The sequence below is a fragment of the Lepisma saccharinum genome, chromosome 21, assembly GCF_977018435.1.
Source record: "Lepisma saccharinum chromosome 21, izLepSacc3.1, whole genome shotgun sequence".
NCBI lineage: Eukaryota > Metazoa > Arthropoda > Insecta > Zygentoma > Lepismatidae > Lepisma > Lepisma saccharinum.
Window position 1 is genome coordinate 6,387,884 of NC_139249.1, and position 16,604 is coordinate 6,404,487.

Consider the following 16,604-nt stretch of genomic DNA (forward strand, 5'->3'; position numbering starts at 1 on the left):
TACCATCATTCACAAAAATTTTGATTTTGAAAGAAAAATCTTCATACTTATGTCCGAAAGATAGTTTCTCAAGAGTTGCGATATCTCAAATTTGGTGCACCTGAATGGATTCCCCTCTTTTTATTTTTTTAAAAATTTTATGTCAAGCATGCAAAAATTACTAATATGCATGAATTGGTGAAGAAGCAACCTTTGACTTCATCTATGCATTAGAAACTCAGCCAGCTTTTTTTATTCATAGCTGATGCTCTTTTTTTTTTCTCTAAAAAAAGTTTTTTTTTCTATAAAATATTCTAATGCATGGAATTCTCAATTCCTCCTCGAAGCTATATTTTTTACAAGAAAGTAATTTGTGCCTGTTTTCTCCTGCAAGGATACCTCGTGTACTTCTTAAATCAGAATAAATATCCTACTTATAGCTCTAACAGCATTGTGGACAACAAAACCAGACAGTTAATGGGGCTTTCGCACTTAGTTGACTAATAGACTTGCTAAACAGGAAATTAATATGCTTCCAGGTGAAAACAGGCGCACACACAGATTGGCTTGCACTCTTTTTAAACATAAGATTTATTGGTGAGTTCCCACCCCTAACTCTCTGGTTTTGTTGTTCGCAGTGGGTTGCAGAAGGATCACCTACACACGGTACTCCTGTTAAGATAGAAAATGCCTTGCAGTTTGTACCCAAGGGCACCAATCCGAAGGAGTTCAAGAAGTTACAGCAACAGGTAGGTGTCTTTTTCATAATTGTCGTATTTTTGTGTTCCACTGCTTAATCATCACTTTTTTTGGCAAAAATTGGGGTGAAAAAATTTTGAGAAGCTTTTGTTTTCTTCCAAAAAAAAAAAAAAAGAAAGTGCCGTATTACTAGCACTCGAAAATCATTTGTTACTAAACTGTCCTTGGTGGAAGATTAGGATGCATAGAAACTCTTAAATATATATAATCCAAATTGCCACACATCATTTCTTCACGACAGTTTATCAAACATTTTTCCAGTGAGAAAAAAAAGTTAACATTGTTATTGACATAGATAAAGCCACATTGATTCTTGTCTTAACTTCTGAAAAAATCACATGATGTGGTGAAAACTTGAGTAAAATATGTTAGTACATGCAAAATCTGGACCTTTTTAACTTTTGCTACTCTGCAGTGTTGCAAAATATGGACTTACAGAATTGAATCTTCTGTGTCTGACGATTCTGTGCCACTATCATTAGATTCGTTACCTGACATTACGATTGTGCATTGAAAAGCTATAAACCAATTTCTGAACTGAAATAACAGGGTGCGACTATTAGTGGTGAAACATTGTATATCCAGAATATATTCTTTGTGTAAGCAAGAGTGAATCATAATGACATTAAGGTGCATACGAAAACATAAAAATAGGGCATAGTACATAATTAAGAGCCGCGGTGGTCTAGTTGGGTGGAGGGGGGATCAACTATCAAAACCTGTCAATTACTTGGAAATTACTAGATATGAAGATAAAGTTTTGAGTCTGAAAGACTACAAAGTGCCATCTTACCACGATAAAAATATTATTGTTCAGGTACTACCAAAATGAAAATTTGCTGAGGCACACTTTTCCATTGCAAGTGCACTGCAAAATCAGTTATGGGGTTTAATTATTCAACTGCAGTCCTGGACTGAGCATACTGAAATTTGTGTGTACTAGAACTATTAGTTGTACAGTGGGATCCATGAGCGTTTAAATTGTCCATTACTATTTTCATTAATTCGACTCTTTCTATTGTGTCTATTGAAATTGCTGTCTCCTAGATGGCATTCATTAGACAATTGTTCACATGGAAATGTTAGCTTATCCATTTCTCTAAATTTTAAATTAAATTTTCTCTTTCATCCTGTGTTTTTAAGTTATGGATTTTTATGTATGCTGGTGCAGAAGTTGTCAACAGCTTGTTTTGAGTTTTCTTTTAATTCTTGAAGCTCTTATTGGGTCAAATGAAGTGCTCGAACATGATGATAGACAATTTGCATGGTAATGCTCATGGATCCCACTGTACAGCATATATCATACATTTATGTAGTTAACGACCATATAAATTGCATATATTAAAATGTTCTGGAACATTCAGATGACACGAACCCTTAAATACAGGAGCTTGCCTTGGTGGTTCTTTCTGTAGTGTTGAAAACTGCAGTGGTTTTCCACTACATTCAGAAAGTACTTCCAAGCTCCATGAGTAGAGATATAAGAGCAGCTACTTTTCCTTTCATAAATAGAAACTTTTTTTTTTTTTGGTGCATCTTCCATGAGAACATGTTGTAAACAATGAAGTATTTACAAAAAACTTGAAGAATTCACTTTTGTGAGATTTATTCCTCTTTGGATTTGAACATGTCACGCTCGATGGCAAAATCGTGAGCTAACCTGTCAAACATGCTTGGCTAGTGAGGCATCAATAAATGTACTTCTGATCTTGATACTAACACACTGCTCTTCTGTAGCACAGATCAAGACCCATGCAGTGGAAGAACGTAAGCACCTGATATGGAGTTATCTGCATGCCTGATGTTCATTTAACCCTTTCGAGGCGGATACCGAAATATTTGTCTGGGCAAACCACCACTTGTCGCTGATCGCCCCAAGTTATGTAATGGCGATAATAATTTGATACATAGTATCAAAACGATAATACAAATAGTATTTTTTTTTTAAAAAAAAAACTCAAGGTGAAGTAGAATGTTTATCACAACTGACCAGAAACTCCATCAGAAAATTGCCCATCGATCCAAACTGAAAAGCTTGAAAAGGAGTAGGATTGTCCGCAAGGGCAACTCTTACAACTGGCTGTCCAAATAAAGGAAGAACATTTGCCCCCCCCCCCATGCCTATCCCCCCTCTTCACTTCTTCCCACTGCACTCGCATCACCACTATCTTCATTCTCCTCTAATTCTTTCTTCATCTTCCCCCTTCCTCTTCTGGTTCTTCTCGATCATCTTCTGAACCACCCTGTATATCTTCAACTTCTGTTTCATCCCCCGTGTCAAACCCCTCCTCCAACAAGTCACGAATTTCTCCTGGCGGAAGAGATGCCATCACAAAATACACTTTCTTCCCACGACAAGGTTTCAAAACCACTCACGTTCATAGCCCGATAACAAAAGAATGATTTGTGCAGCCAAACTCCTTGCCTGCAAGTGCGTATTACATTTCACCCACGCCTCTCCCCTCGCCCGAAGACCGTAGCCACCTGTGCGCCACAGATGCCACGAAAAGCACACTCAAATAACGCTATACAGAAAGGCTTCCTCCCCCTCCCACTTCCCTGCCTGTTGCTAAGTGGAAAACACAGGACAAACGGCTCTAATCCCTTTCTTCCTTCCAGAGCCAAATTTACTGCATAGAAATTACGCTTGTTTAGAACTTGAAAGACCCTTTAACTTATAAAGCCTTGAAAAACACGTGGGCTTTTGTTGTGTCGTTTAACAATCTGCCTGACGACACGACAATGATGTCGGTCTACCTGGCGATGACTGCAGATGTGAGGTGGTTGCTTGGAGATTAAAGCCAAAAAGATTCAGTTTTTTTATTTTTTTTATTTATTTTTTTTATTCGGTTTCCTGTTGATTGAACATTTATTACGAAGATATGTGTTTGCTGAAATATTCGTCAACCGTCCTTCAGTTACTTTTGTTATCTGGAGGCTCCGCTTCGAAAGGGTTAAATAAAATTCATTTAGTGAAGCTGAAAATGTCGTGTGCATTTATTGGCAGTAAGATAAAGCTGCGTACCTTGGAATTATCAAATAGATTTTCCTTCAAGGAGATGGTTAGCTCCATCAACCTTTTTGTGATTTATGAGCTATATAAGTAGGCAACACTGCCTGCAGCTGTTGATATGAGGAATTACCCGTAGCTAGAGGCACATATTTTTGGTAAATAAAAAAGCAAAATTTCGGTACAAAAACAGAGTCGATTTCGGGTTCAAAAGCGGTAAATAAAATAAAATTTCGGTGTTATAGCGGTGAATAATCACATCAAAAGTGCTATATAAAATGACATTTTGGTTTTAAAATTGTGAATATAATCCTAAATTTGATTTAAAAACTGCAGTTATTACACAAAATAAACTTATCCCTTCTAATAGCACATTTATGTAGTTACCAGAGTGTTAAGTTTATTGCTATGTAAAGGGGTCCATTTTTGCTTCTGAAATATTTACAGCAGAATTAATCAATTTTCCGTGAATTGCATAACTCACAGGATACTTCACACTTCAGAAAGTGTCGCGTCGGTATGTAAATGGTAAATTTCGTGTTTAAGTGTCAATTTCGCATTTTGCAGTTCATTTCGCATTATTTCGTGACCTCTACCCGTAGCCATGCATTGCTGAATGGCTATTTTGTTCCAGGTCTAGTTAATCCTCAGTGAACTTAAAAGTGCAATGCACATTGAAGTGGAAGAGGTCTACTTACTGGCATGGGCCGTGCTATGGGAAAACCTGTTTTAACCTCTAGCTGCCTGAGGGTCAAAATTTCGACCACTACATGTGAACCCCTAAATGCTGGATGGTCGATATTTCAACCATTAACCCACAGCAGCAATTAATGTGCCATTTCTTGAAAACTATACACTATATTTCGGTTCTGTCCTTTTTGATCTTTAGTATACATATGAAGGTATTATATACATGAATATACAAGGGCCGTTTGAAAAAGCCCTTTGTTTCCCATTTGTTATGATGGGGTAAATTGAAGATAAAAGGCTATAACTGCTGAACCCCTGCATCTTTTTGAACAATTTAAATTCTAAATGTAAGAATGAGTAAAAAGCAACATTGTAAGTAACATCTGACAATAAAGGGCCCAGGGGGAAGTGGGGGAGGGTGGGGCAAAGTTCAAAATTTTCGAAACCCATAATGTCCATTCTTTTTCAAAGTTGTGGCATGTTCATTACATATGCTCATAGAGTGGTCTTTTCTTGTGTTTTTCTCAAAGTTTTGTCCATCCAGCATCCATATGGCTGATTCTAGAAGCGAAATTCCAGACATTGTCCTGAAGCTGGCAACACTGCTGCTTTATATAATGTTATTATTTTGTTCAGCAAGAAGTATCAGTCAGATTTCAACGAAACTTTGCACGGTTGTAGGAATGTACCACCACTACATACATTTTTTTTCATTCACTTCGCTCTGTTGAAGGTGCGAAAGATCTGGTCGCAACTAAACAATTTTTTTTTCGTACCTTGACTCTCGACTGATTGCTACTTAAAGGTACCATCATTCTAGATGGTAACATGATACTCGGTAAAACATGGGTGGAAATAGAGGGAGACGTCAGTACATTGGTGGCACAATTTGCACTGCTTCCTAATATCCAGTCTCACTAGGCATCTAAAGTGTATCTAGTCACTTTGGGGTGAAGGAATGTGTACATTGCTTACAGATTCAATACAGCCAGCCATGTCTGAAGTTTGGAATCTTTTCATATAATATACAAGGGACATGTAAGAAAAAAAAAAAAAAAAGGCCGATTGGTTATTACAGAGAATAAAATCAAGTGAGAGAATTTTTATTTTGATGCTATACAAGTGCATACCCTGGCTATTTTTCTACATAGTCACAATGACGCTCCAAGCATTTTTGGTACCGTGGAACAAGTTTACGTAGACCCTCTGCGTAGAAATCTGCCACCTGGGATCTCAGCCAGTCGAGAACTGATGTCTTGAGAACTTCACTATCATGGAAACATTTCGAAGCAAGCCACGTTTTGGGGTGAAGGAACAGAAAGTAATGACTTGGGGCAAGATCGGGACTGTATGGTGGGTGATTAAAACATTCCCATCCGAATTTTTGAATTGTCGCAACAGTACGGTCAGCTGTGTGTGGGCGGGCATTGTCATGAATAAGCAGAATTCCAGACTGTAACATTCCTCTTTGCCGGTTTTGGATGGCACATCGCATTTTAGACAGTGTTTGGCAATACACATTTGCTGTGATGGTTCGTCCTGGTTCCAGGAATTCGACGAGGATTACACCTTTTTGGTCCCAAACACGGTTGCCATGATTTTGCGATGTGATGGTGTTTGCTTGAATTTCTTCGGTTTCAGTGAACTGGAGTGACACCATTGCATGGATTGCTGCTTCGACTCACCAGTGACGTACGATATCCAGGTTTAGTCTCCAGTCACTATGTGAGAAAACAAGTCATCATCCTTCTCCCAGCAGGCCAAAAAAATCACATGCTGATTTCATTCTTTCATCTTTGTGTTTGTCAACATTTTTGGCACCCACCTCGCACACAGTTTGCGATAACCCAGATGGTCTGTTACAATTTGGTGCAATGTTTTATCAGACACTTCAGGAAACTCCTTGCCTAGATCAGTAATGGTGAACGGCAAATGGATCGCACTATCTCTTCAACACGTTGCACAAGGTCGTCCGTCTGAACACTAGGCCTGCCGCTCCGCTCGTCGTCATGAGCATTTGAATGTCCTTCCCGAAAAGCATGGCACCGTTGTCTTACCTTTCCTTCACTCATTGCTGTTGGTCTGTAAATGGCACACAATTCCCGATGAATGTCTGCTGCACTCAGTCCTTTTGCGTTGAGAAATCTAATCACAGACCTCACCTCGCATTCGGCGGGATTTTCTATTACAGCAGCCATTTCAACTTCCTGCTACTTGCACGTACGCACCTCCACACTGAGAAATATACCTCTGTTGCAGGCACACAATACTATAGCATGCTTCCATGCACGCGCAGCTTCGTCAGTGTTGCCAGTCCCAAGTAAAAAATTATCTGCCCTTTTTTTAACATGTGCCTCGTATGTATAAGAATGACCTGACGTCATTGTCTGGTGTCCTTGGGATTCCACCAACAGTAAATGGTGAAGTACGTCGTCAAAGAAGTCCGAGTCTAGAAGAGAGGGCTGTCGCACTATGGTTACCTGAAAATGGTAAGTCTTTTGCAGCTAAGTGTCCGCCATGTTGATTCATCATGCTCGCTGTCCGAAAATTAACCCTCTTCATTACCTATTCTCACCCTCTCCATAGTCACCCTGTCATCATCTCTGAATCCATATCCAATACCAGCTCCTGTTCAATACCCCTCATGGACGCACTGGTCTTCTAGCCATTGCGGAAACCTTGTCTCTGAGCAGTAATCACAAACCAGGGTAGCGAAAGAAAAAAATGGAACCAAATGAGGATGGGTGCAAATACTTGCCCAAGGTGGTTAGTTACATTTAGTGTAAACCTTAAAACAAAAAATACTCGTTTGAGCTAAAGGAGCAGTTATTTTTTGTTTGGTGGGAAAGAGGGACTGGTTGACTCTCCTCTCTGGTGCTGGCACTGTCTCAGGAGGACGAACTCTCAACAGGCAGCACAACACTGAAAATAACACACAGGAGAGACAGCCTGCATGCTTGGCTTTCAACAAACAAGTAGTGGAAATTTGTCCTGTTCGTTTGGTACAAACCACACGGAAAGATTCCATGCTCTCGCACCATTTGAAGTATTTTTTTTTCTGTAATTTGAGCTTGTTAAACAATAGAGCACTCAAGAGCAATTGTCTTGTGGTCAGTGATCCCTCCTGTGCAGTGCAAGCTTCCCAACTGCATGATGCAGGAATTCAATCAATGAAGCCCAATGCTTTGTTTCCCCATCCTTTGTGATCCTCTAATGCACCATTCATTACTGCTGCACCCCACACATCCATACAAGGGCCTTAAAGTACCAACCTCACTTCCACATACACTCAAGGAACTGAAATGTTGCAGTCCAACGAGGTGTCTGGGCCTACAGTCAGTAGGGCTGTGTTTTGTCCTTTATATGTGCAGAGTACCCTTTTACAGTAGGGATGGACAAATCCGGATATCGGATAATTTTCTATCCAGATTTTAAATATCCAGGATATCCAAATCTGAATGTGTACATTTTCCAAACAGTTTCATTGTTTATCCATTTTACGGGCAATCCACATATTTTTTTATTTGCCGTGTTTGTATTTCACTGTACAGATTTTCTTCAAATTCAACAAATCTGTGCTATCCGGATCATCTGGATATATGCATATCTGAATTGTCAGGATATACAGATTATCAGTGGCATCTGAAATGGATATCGGATAATTTGAAATCCAGATATCCATTCTCGGGATTTTTGTGGACATCTGTACTTTTCAGATTGAGCTTTGGACCCAGACACACTTGTTGATTTTAGGTATGGTAAGTGGCTTGACCCTGTATAACATGACATTCTTCATCTTGGCCATTTTGGAGGTGATGTGATCAGCAGTATGCTCTCGCCCCATCCACCAGGTTGCCTCAGGTACCCATTTGTTTGAGGGTGAGTGAACTCCAGAGGAGGGACAAGGCCAGAAGAAATGTCATATTAAGGGGTTGAGGGACAATTGCCCTAACGTCTGTTTCTGCGGCAGCTGGTGATCATTGTTGGCAACTTAGCTTTTTTGGAGTCAGATATGGCTCTTTCGTGAACTGTGGCACCTGCCCCGCTGTGATGCCATCACTGGCTCCAACCCACATAGACCAACTTTTGCCATGAGTCTACATTTTGCATGTTACGTGATATTGACTTCATCACCCCACCCCGTCTTACCTCCCCAGCTACTTTATGTATCTGGGAATCCTTTATTTTGGATTTCATACGACCATCAGTGGATTATTGAGATGGATGATGCTACTAGATCTAGACAGTGAAAACTAAGAATAAATTGTCATCACTTTAAAGTTAACGGTAATAGCAGCACCTCCACCCCTCTGACTGTAAAATTACCCTAGGATGCACTTGATCCAGCCTTCGTTAATCTAGCACTTTGAAAGTCAACTTTAGCTCCATTTAAAGTGCAATTTAGTTCTCTTATGCGCATCAGGTTTGGCAACACTGCCATGATGGCTGTAAGGCAAGAAGAAATGCATTACGCTTATGGGAGCATTATTTTATTTGTTCTCTTGGGAATATCAAACATCCAATGACGTAGAATAGTGCATGGATGAAAAAAGGACATGTGTAACTATGTCTTAGTCGTAGGAAAAGTCGAAAATCCCATTTGATTAGCCGTGACTTGAAGTTGATTTCCCGTAAATAATATATGGGATACTGTAAAGACTTCTCTCTAGCCTTCTTAAACCCGAAGGTTCATGGTTGCAGCAACAGGCCTTCCATCTGTCCCTATCTTGAGCAAGATCTATATACTCTTTTCCATCCCTACCAATTTCCTATAGGTTTAATAATCTTATTCCTAATGTAGATCTTATCTTTAGTCCAGGGACCTCCCAAAGTAGTCCCTGCCCGGAAATCCGAAGGGGGGGACTATTTTACCTCCGGAATATTTTACCTTGGGAACATCCATGGCCTCATATTGCTGTTTCTTGACATGTCTTTTTACAGTGCAGAGTTGTCAGCTCTACGCCTAACCCCCAATATGAATGGACGACCGCACCTGTCGTTGGTCAGCAGATCCCTTGGATCTAGCTGGGAGGATCACATTGTAGTCCACCAACCATACCCCACTTCTGCCAATTGTGATTGTGGGACGCTCATAGAGCCATGACAGGACAGCTCTGTAAACCCCAACAGAGCAAAATATTGACCATTTCACTCTGTTGGTTGACTAACTTCAGTGAACAAGTCACTGGGCGATGAGGTCGTCATACCCCTACTCCAATTGAAGAAGCAAAATACTGTAAATACTTATTGATCATAATTTTCAAACATCGTGTCTAGCTTAATAATCACCTTATAGAACCACTTCCACTTGCAACATGGAGGGAAATTCATACTCTCTTGTATAGTCAAGGTTTTTTTTAGTAGCAGTGTCCATTTATATGATGCTGAAATAAATGCACAACTGGTGTGAAATTGTCACTCCTCCCCTTAATGAAGAGCACGGGTGCTTCAATTTCCTTGTCTATTTATCCAGTTCTTTATCTTATATTCCTCATCAGTTAATGTAATGGTAACGTTTCTTTCCTACTGTTCCTCCTAGCTTTCCCGCTTGCAGTGTGATGTTTCTAAAGTATAAATAAGGATGCCGAATAGTAAGCTTAGTCAGTGACAGCTCAAGATAAAAATTAGTGGAGGCAGAGGGGCAGTCGCAGTATGTCCATAAATACCATACAATGCATATTTGGACTGAAAATAATATTTATTTCATCTATCTTTCCTTGTTTGCTGGAAGGCTCTAAGCCATCGTTTCTCAACCTATGGGGCACGACCCACTGCTGGGTCCCGAAGGGGCATTTTGTGGGTTGCAAAGTCTGGCTCAAATTTATTTACTGCATCTTAAAAACATATTAAATTTAAATTACTAAGACATATTGTTTCAATAATTTAAATTCAACTTGTGTTGTATGTATGACACGTTCTTTAGTCAAAAGAACATGATTTAACTAAAAGAGCAAATAATAAGTTCACATGAAAGACACTAAAGCATTCACGTGATGCCTCTCAGGGTATGGGGTAATATATCTCTGCTAGTTCGTCATAAAAGTCAAAGTTAACCCTTAGTCCGCCCCCGTAACACACATGTTACAAAAAAAGTATGTAGCCGTTGTAACACATATGTTACAAACAGCTTTAGATACAATTATCGAGGGTTTGCCACACTTATATTTGTATATTGAGGTTGAAACACTGACAGTTCGTTCGGGAACATGTTTTGCAATCGTGTTTACGAAAATTCCAACTCTCCCCCCCCCCTCCTTTCTCGGAATATGTCACGTGTTTGGGCTTGGGCTCACATGTTGGCTCTCGTCAGTTGACAGACACAATAAATGCTTGGTATTTACGATGCTGTTTTCCTCCAAGCTTCCAACGCTGTGATTTAGTACTGATAAGGCACACATTCTTCTTTGTGTTTAGACCTGGCTCCCTTCCCTCCTCTGTTATAGATTCACAGTAGCTACACAAGATGCAAGTGCGAACGAAAAAAGCAAAAGTTCGTTTTTTCTCCCCAAAGTAGCTGGAGAAGAGGGGGCAAACTCCACATTTTTATGATTTTTTTATTGAAATTCGGGGGATGCAGCCCCCGCCCATAAACCCCCCCCCCCACTGTTGGGCATCCAAATTTTACATGGTTGCATGCACTGATGTTCTACCTGCAAAACAAAAGTTATCCGAAGTAGATTGGTCCCATATTGTCAGTTATATAACAATTTTATGAATAACATGCAAATTGACTAAAATTCGCTAGAGTTTTACGTTTTGCCTTATTATTCAAATTGTATTGCACCCACGAACATGAATCAAGTTTCATTCTGTTGCGGAAGGTCCATTCTTTGAACAAAAAGCAAAAGTTCCGGTTTTCTCCCCAAAGTAGCTTGAGAAGAGGGGGCAAACTCCACATTTTTTTTGTTTTTTCATTGAAATTCGGGGGATGTAGCCCCCGCCCGTAAGCCCCCTGCGGTTGGGGCATCCAAATTTTAATTGGTTACATGCACTGATGTTCTACCTGCAAAACAAAAGTTAGCCGAAGTAGATTAGTCCCATAGTGTCAGAGTTATAACAATTTTATGAATAATATGCAAATTCGCTGTTTTGAGGAAAAAAACAGTTTTACGTTTTGCCTTATTATTCAAATTGTATTGCACCCACGAACATGAATCAAGTTTCATTCTGTTACGGAAGGTCCATTCTTTGAAAAAAGGAAAAGTTCCGGTTTTCTCCCCAAAGTAGTTGGAGAAGAGGGGGCAAACTCCTCATTTTTATGTTTTTTTCATTGAAATTCGGGGGATGCAGCCCCCGCCCATAACCCCCCCTTGGTTGGGGCATCCAAATTTTACATGGTTGCATGCACCGATGTATTACCTGCAAAACAAAAGTTATCCGAAGTAGATTGGTCCCATAGTGCCAGAGTTATTACGATTTTTCTCCATTATGTATACGAATTCAAATTTGGCGCTCAAAGCCTCGGCGACACTGGGCTTACTTCCGTCAGACCGCGCAGCGTACTAAGGGTTAAGTTTGCACTAAGAAAAAGGAAGTCTATTTTACTTCTTTGGAAACTAAATACTTATATGCCATGTCACTCAAAGAAATTAAACTACTTATAATTCAACTTGATCACTCTATTCCAAAAAACCGAGCCCGAACTTCAAAGTCAAGACCAAACACACTCTCGTAATTGCCATGGCAACAGCTCTTAACAAGATAAGTATATACAGGTTAGTCACTATCCTGACATTATCAGTGATATGTAAATTACAGAAATTAAGATTTAAGAACAATAAACTTTTGTACAAGAGAAAAGGTAATTAATAACAATAAATATTAGTGCAATGGGAAGGGACATGTCTTGTAGTCTAAACTCTACATTTCTGTTATGCGAGCTCTGCCATTCCTTTTTACCGGCATCTCTGTAAAACATACCGGTGTTTAGTTAGATATTAGACTACAGAAAATTAGTCTTTTAAATTGCATATTTACTTTTCTAGAATGAAGTATGTGTAATTTGTTTAAGCAAGCATAAAAGAGGGCTTCTTAAAGTACTCGATGTTAGCAAAACTGTGATTATAAACTGGGTGCACACCTTTACAAGTAATTCTGCCGGCGCCCATGCTTATGGGTCCCATGAAGTGTAATAGAAACACTGCTCTAAGGGATGTGGACAAGTTGATGGGGTGGGAATTTTGTTGGTTAAGCAATGCCATCATGAGGAAGGATATGAAAGAACATACATTGGAAAGAAACTGCCATGGCCTTTGTTGAAGGTGTCATTGCGGCATTGCCTTGAGTGAATGGTGGTGATAAAGATAAACTTCATTCAAGGTGAAAAGCCATGCGTTTTCAAGGTATTGTATGTTGGCACATTTCACTCGAGTTAGTTCACTTGAGTTAGTTCAGTCTATCAACATGGAACATAAGGAAACTGCTATGGTCTTTGTTGAAGGGACTATCCCATCATTCACCTGGAGTGACATGAAGGAAACTATGGATAAATGGATGGATCAAGGAGGTATCTCAAATTAACAACAATTGATTTACCAGAGTAAACTGTTAATCGTTAAGGACAACTTACTTAAGGGAGTTCCAGGGGGTCCACTCCCAGGAAAGGGTTACCCTATACTAAATAAGCAAGATACTTGCATGTCACTTGTGGAATTGTTTTTATCCATCAAACTTACATGAAGATATGGACTTGATTTGAATAAATCAGTTTTGTATTGCCAGTGTCTATAGAAATTAATCTCCTAATAATATGCATATAAACAATAATGAAGGCCTTAATTTGTCATGAACTGTAACTAACAAGCATTATATTTAAAAATCTTGCCTTTTTGTATTTATTTAACATTACAATTTTTGTTTTAAGCGCCATTTTATGCACAGATACGTTAATCGAGACAGGACCCACAGTTTAAAGTTGGATCTGAACCACTGTGCAATGTGCTTCCACTGGGTATTGACCCCACGACCCCTTGATTACAAGGCATAGTTTCTTTCATATAACAACTTTTTTCTGTGCAAATTAGTAAAAAACAAATTAGATAATATTTTTATGCTAATATTAAATCTCTATTTTCCCTTTCATATAATACTTATTATTACCATAGTCTGTAGGACATCTGCCTGCCACGTGGAAGACCCAGGTTTGATTCACGGGGTGGGTGATCCAAATGTTGGAATTTTTCAAGCCTTATCCCCACATAAAGTGGCTCTGGAGCTCACCCAGCCTCAATTCAATGGGTACCTGGGGCAACCCTAGAGGGTCATCGCATCCAAAATGGCCAAGATCGAGAATGCGAGACCCTACCCCCACATCCTCTAAATGTGCCTTCATAGCACGGTGCTATATGCAAGCGGAACTTTACTTTACCTGTACTATTATTACCACTTACAGTTCTTGGAGTGTACTAGCTCTACAATTGATATTGTTGCAAACATCACGATCAGTTTTTTACCAAAACATTCATACACATAAACAGTAAAGCATGTCCATCATGGAATACAATAAAGAGGAAGTGGGAGCAATGACCTTGAAGCAAATCACAATGTGGATTTTGGAATATGTTGCTGTATGCATTGATCAGAGAAACAAACCAGTTTGATAGATTTGCATATGCCGAGATAGTAATCATCTGCAGGATAAAAGCTAACATATTGTGGTTGGGTGCGTATTACTCACTATATAATATAAGCAATACTAAAATATTATAAAATTAGTTTAAAAGACTACTTACGTAAGTGAGTATGCAATTGTTGAAGAACGACGTTTCAGGGTACAACTGCCCCCTTCGTCAGATTCACAATTCTTTCTAAGCACTAAAACATAATACTGCATTCTAAAGTGTAATATGAGGATTAGGTAGAGGGTTGGGTTAAAAACACTTAAAAACTGTCCGACATATTTCAATTTAAAGAACCTCACTATTGAAAAGACCCATTAAATCTGAAAACACCTGTATCCATTAAGATTCCTTGGAAACGGGAACTCTTAAAAAAGAATAAAAACATGCAGGATTGCACAGCTGGCACTGGTGAAACAACTACAGCTGCATTTAATTTCCATGGGTTTGTTTTTATCATCGCTTGTTATCTGTATTTATGGATTTGCGTACTATGTGCCTGCACCTAAGCTGCAGCATAAGTGTACCCTTATGCTAGCAAGGTTCCCTGCCAAAATGCACACACGTTAGAACTTGTATTTTTGCTGACCTCCAGGTCTCTCTTTGTTTCTTTAATTCACAGGATTTTAAAATAAACTTTTAATTTTACCAATAAAACAGTTCCTTGTTACTTACAAAGTAAGTTTATAATTTTATTTTATATTATGGTAGGAGTGTTCTGATACTGATATAAAATTTACCGATGGCTGAATGTGTACCAATTTTTTATTTAAATCGCAAATGTTTTATGAAGAACCTCCTTAATTAATGTAACTACAACAGGATTTGTCCTCAAGAAAGAAACTACATATTTACAAAACTAAAGCAATGAATTATACATTTAGATTCATAGAAAATAACAAAATGGCAGAACGTTGCACAATGTTATGCTATTTATAGAAATATTTCATTCATAAATTTATTGGCAATTTTACCAATATATCAGCATCCGTTGATATCATGAATGAAAGAGGTTTTTTTAGTCCACTGTATGTACAGTAAGGCTAATCGGGACTGGACCTACAGTTTAATATGTCCCTCCACCAGGTATCAAACCTGGGGTCCCCTTGATTGCAAGGCAGCAACACTACCACTGGGCCATCGGGGAGGCCCCGTTGATATCACGATATAAAATCGATTTTCTCTGTATTCAATATTTTTCAAATAAATATATATACCTATACATGGGCCAATACTTAGTACAGGGGGTCTCCCCGATGGGATAGTGGTGATGATGTCACCTTGAAATCAAGGGGTCCTGGGTGTGATACCCAGCGGAGGCACATAGTGGTTTGGATCCCACTTTAAACTGTAGGTCCTGTCCTGATTAGCCTATGCATAAAAAACAAAACTTGACTCAAGACAAAAATTCAAACTTAGTACATATTAGTCCTATCCCTACTTTACAGTGGTGAATAATTTGAATGTTGATCTGAAAATCAAGATTGTGTAATTTCTTTCCAGATCAAGGATAATAGACGTGCAGATAAGATATCTGCAGGACCACAGTCACATATTCTTGAAGGAGTATCCTGGGAGGAAGCAAAGAAGCTTCAAGTAAGTGTTTTGTTTCTTTTCAGTTGGCTAAATGAACTGCAGTAAGCTACAGATCCAGTGTAAGGCAGGGTAAATTAAAGTGGAATGCATGTGTATCAGTACTTTATTTGATTTACTTTTGATCTAGATTGTTGGTAATATTCAATAGAAATTTTAAAATGTAAGAACAAGCTTCAGATGCAAGTTTTTGTGGTTTAGTTAATTTTGAGCAAAACCTACGATTTCAGAAATCATTAAAGTGATATATTTTTGCCTGATTGTATTTTTACAAAAGATGTCGTACATAATTTGTACAATAATCAATGTTGATTTATTAATTTTATTTTACCTCGCGTTTTGTGCCTCTTGGCTAATTTGCAAAGATGGGGATGAATGATGAAATTGATGAATGGGCATTTACAAACAACCATGCCCGAGTGGGATTCGAACCTGGGACCCCTGGCGTCGCAGCACGATGTGCTAACCACTCAGCCACAGGGTCCGGCAATAATCAATGTTGTACATGAACTATAATTTGTAGCATTGTTGCATTCATGAACTGCAAACATACTGTACTTCTTTCACAGATGGCCATCTAATATTAACCTTAATTTTAATTAACCCTAGCTTACCCATGCCGTACGAGAAACTTACTTACCTGAGGGAAGAGGGGGCTCGCCCACACTTTTTATCACAAATTCAAGAAACAATTTGTTATTGAATCACTGGTTTCCTTTGTTGATTATACATGTGCAGTTATGATTAATAATAATAATGACAAGAATTACATCATTACTAACCAATTTTACACTCTCAATGGGATGAGTGTCTCGAATGACACACATTCAAAGATTATGCCTGATAGGCCCACCTAGTGCATTTTGCCTCCTATTTACATTACAGTTATGTTTTTGTGAACAAAAGTAATACAGAAATATTGGGAACACCCTAGGGAACAATGTAATTTTTCATTT

The 16,604-nt window shown here is 38.8% G+C and overlaps 1 protein-coding gene across 14 annotated transcripts in view; it reads left to right on the forward strand.

The window, feature by feature from the left end:
- Positions 1 to 16,604, forward strand: part of hts (adducin 1-like protein hts) — a 124,963-nt gene that overhangs the window by 82,180 nt on the left and 26,179 nt on the right. For all 14 annotated transcript variants that reach the window (XM_083142407.1, XM_083142412.1, XM_083142409.1 and 11 more), the window contains 2 exons: positions 618 to 728; positions 15,559 to 15,651. In XM_083142407.1, coding sequence (XP_082998533.1) covers positions 618 to 728; positions 15,559 to 15,651 — 204 coding nt within the window. The remainder of the gene's footprint in view (positions 1 to 617; positions 729 to 15,558; positions 15,652 to 16,604) is intronic.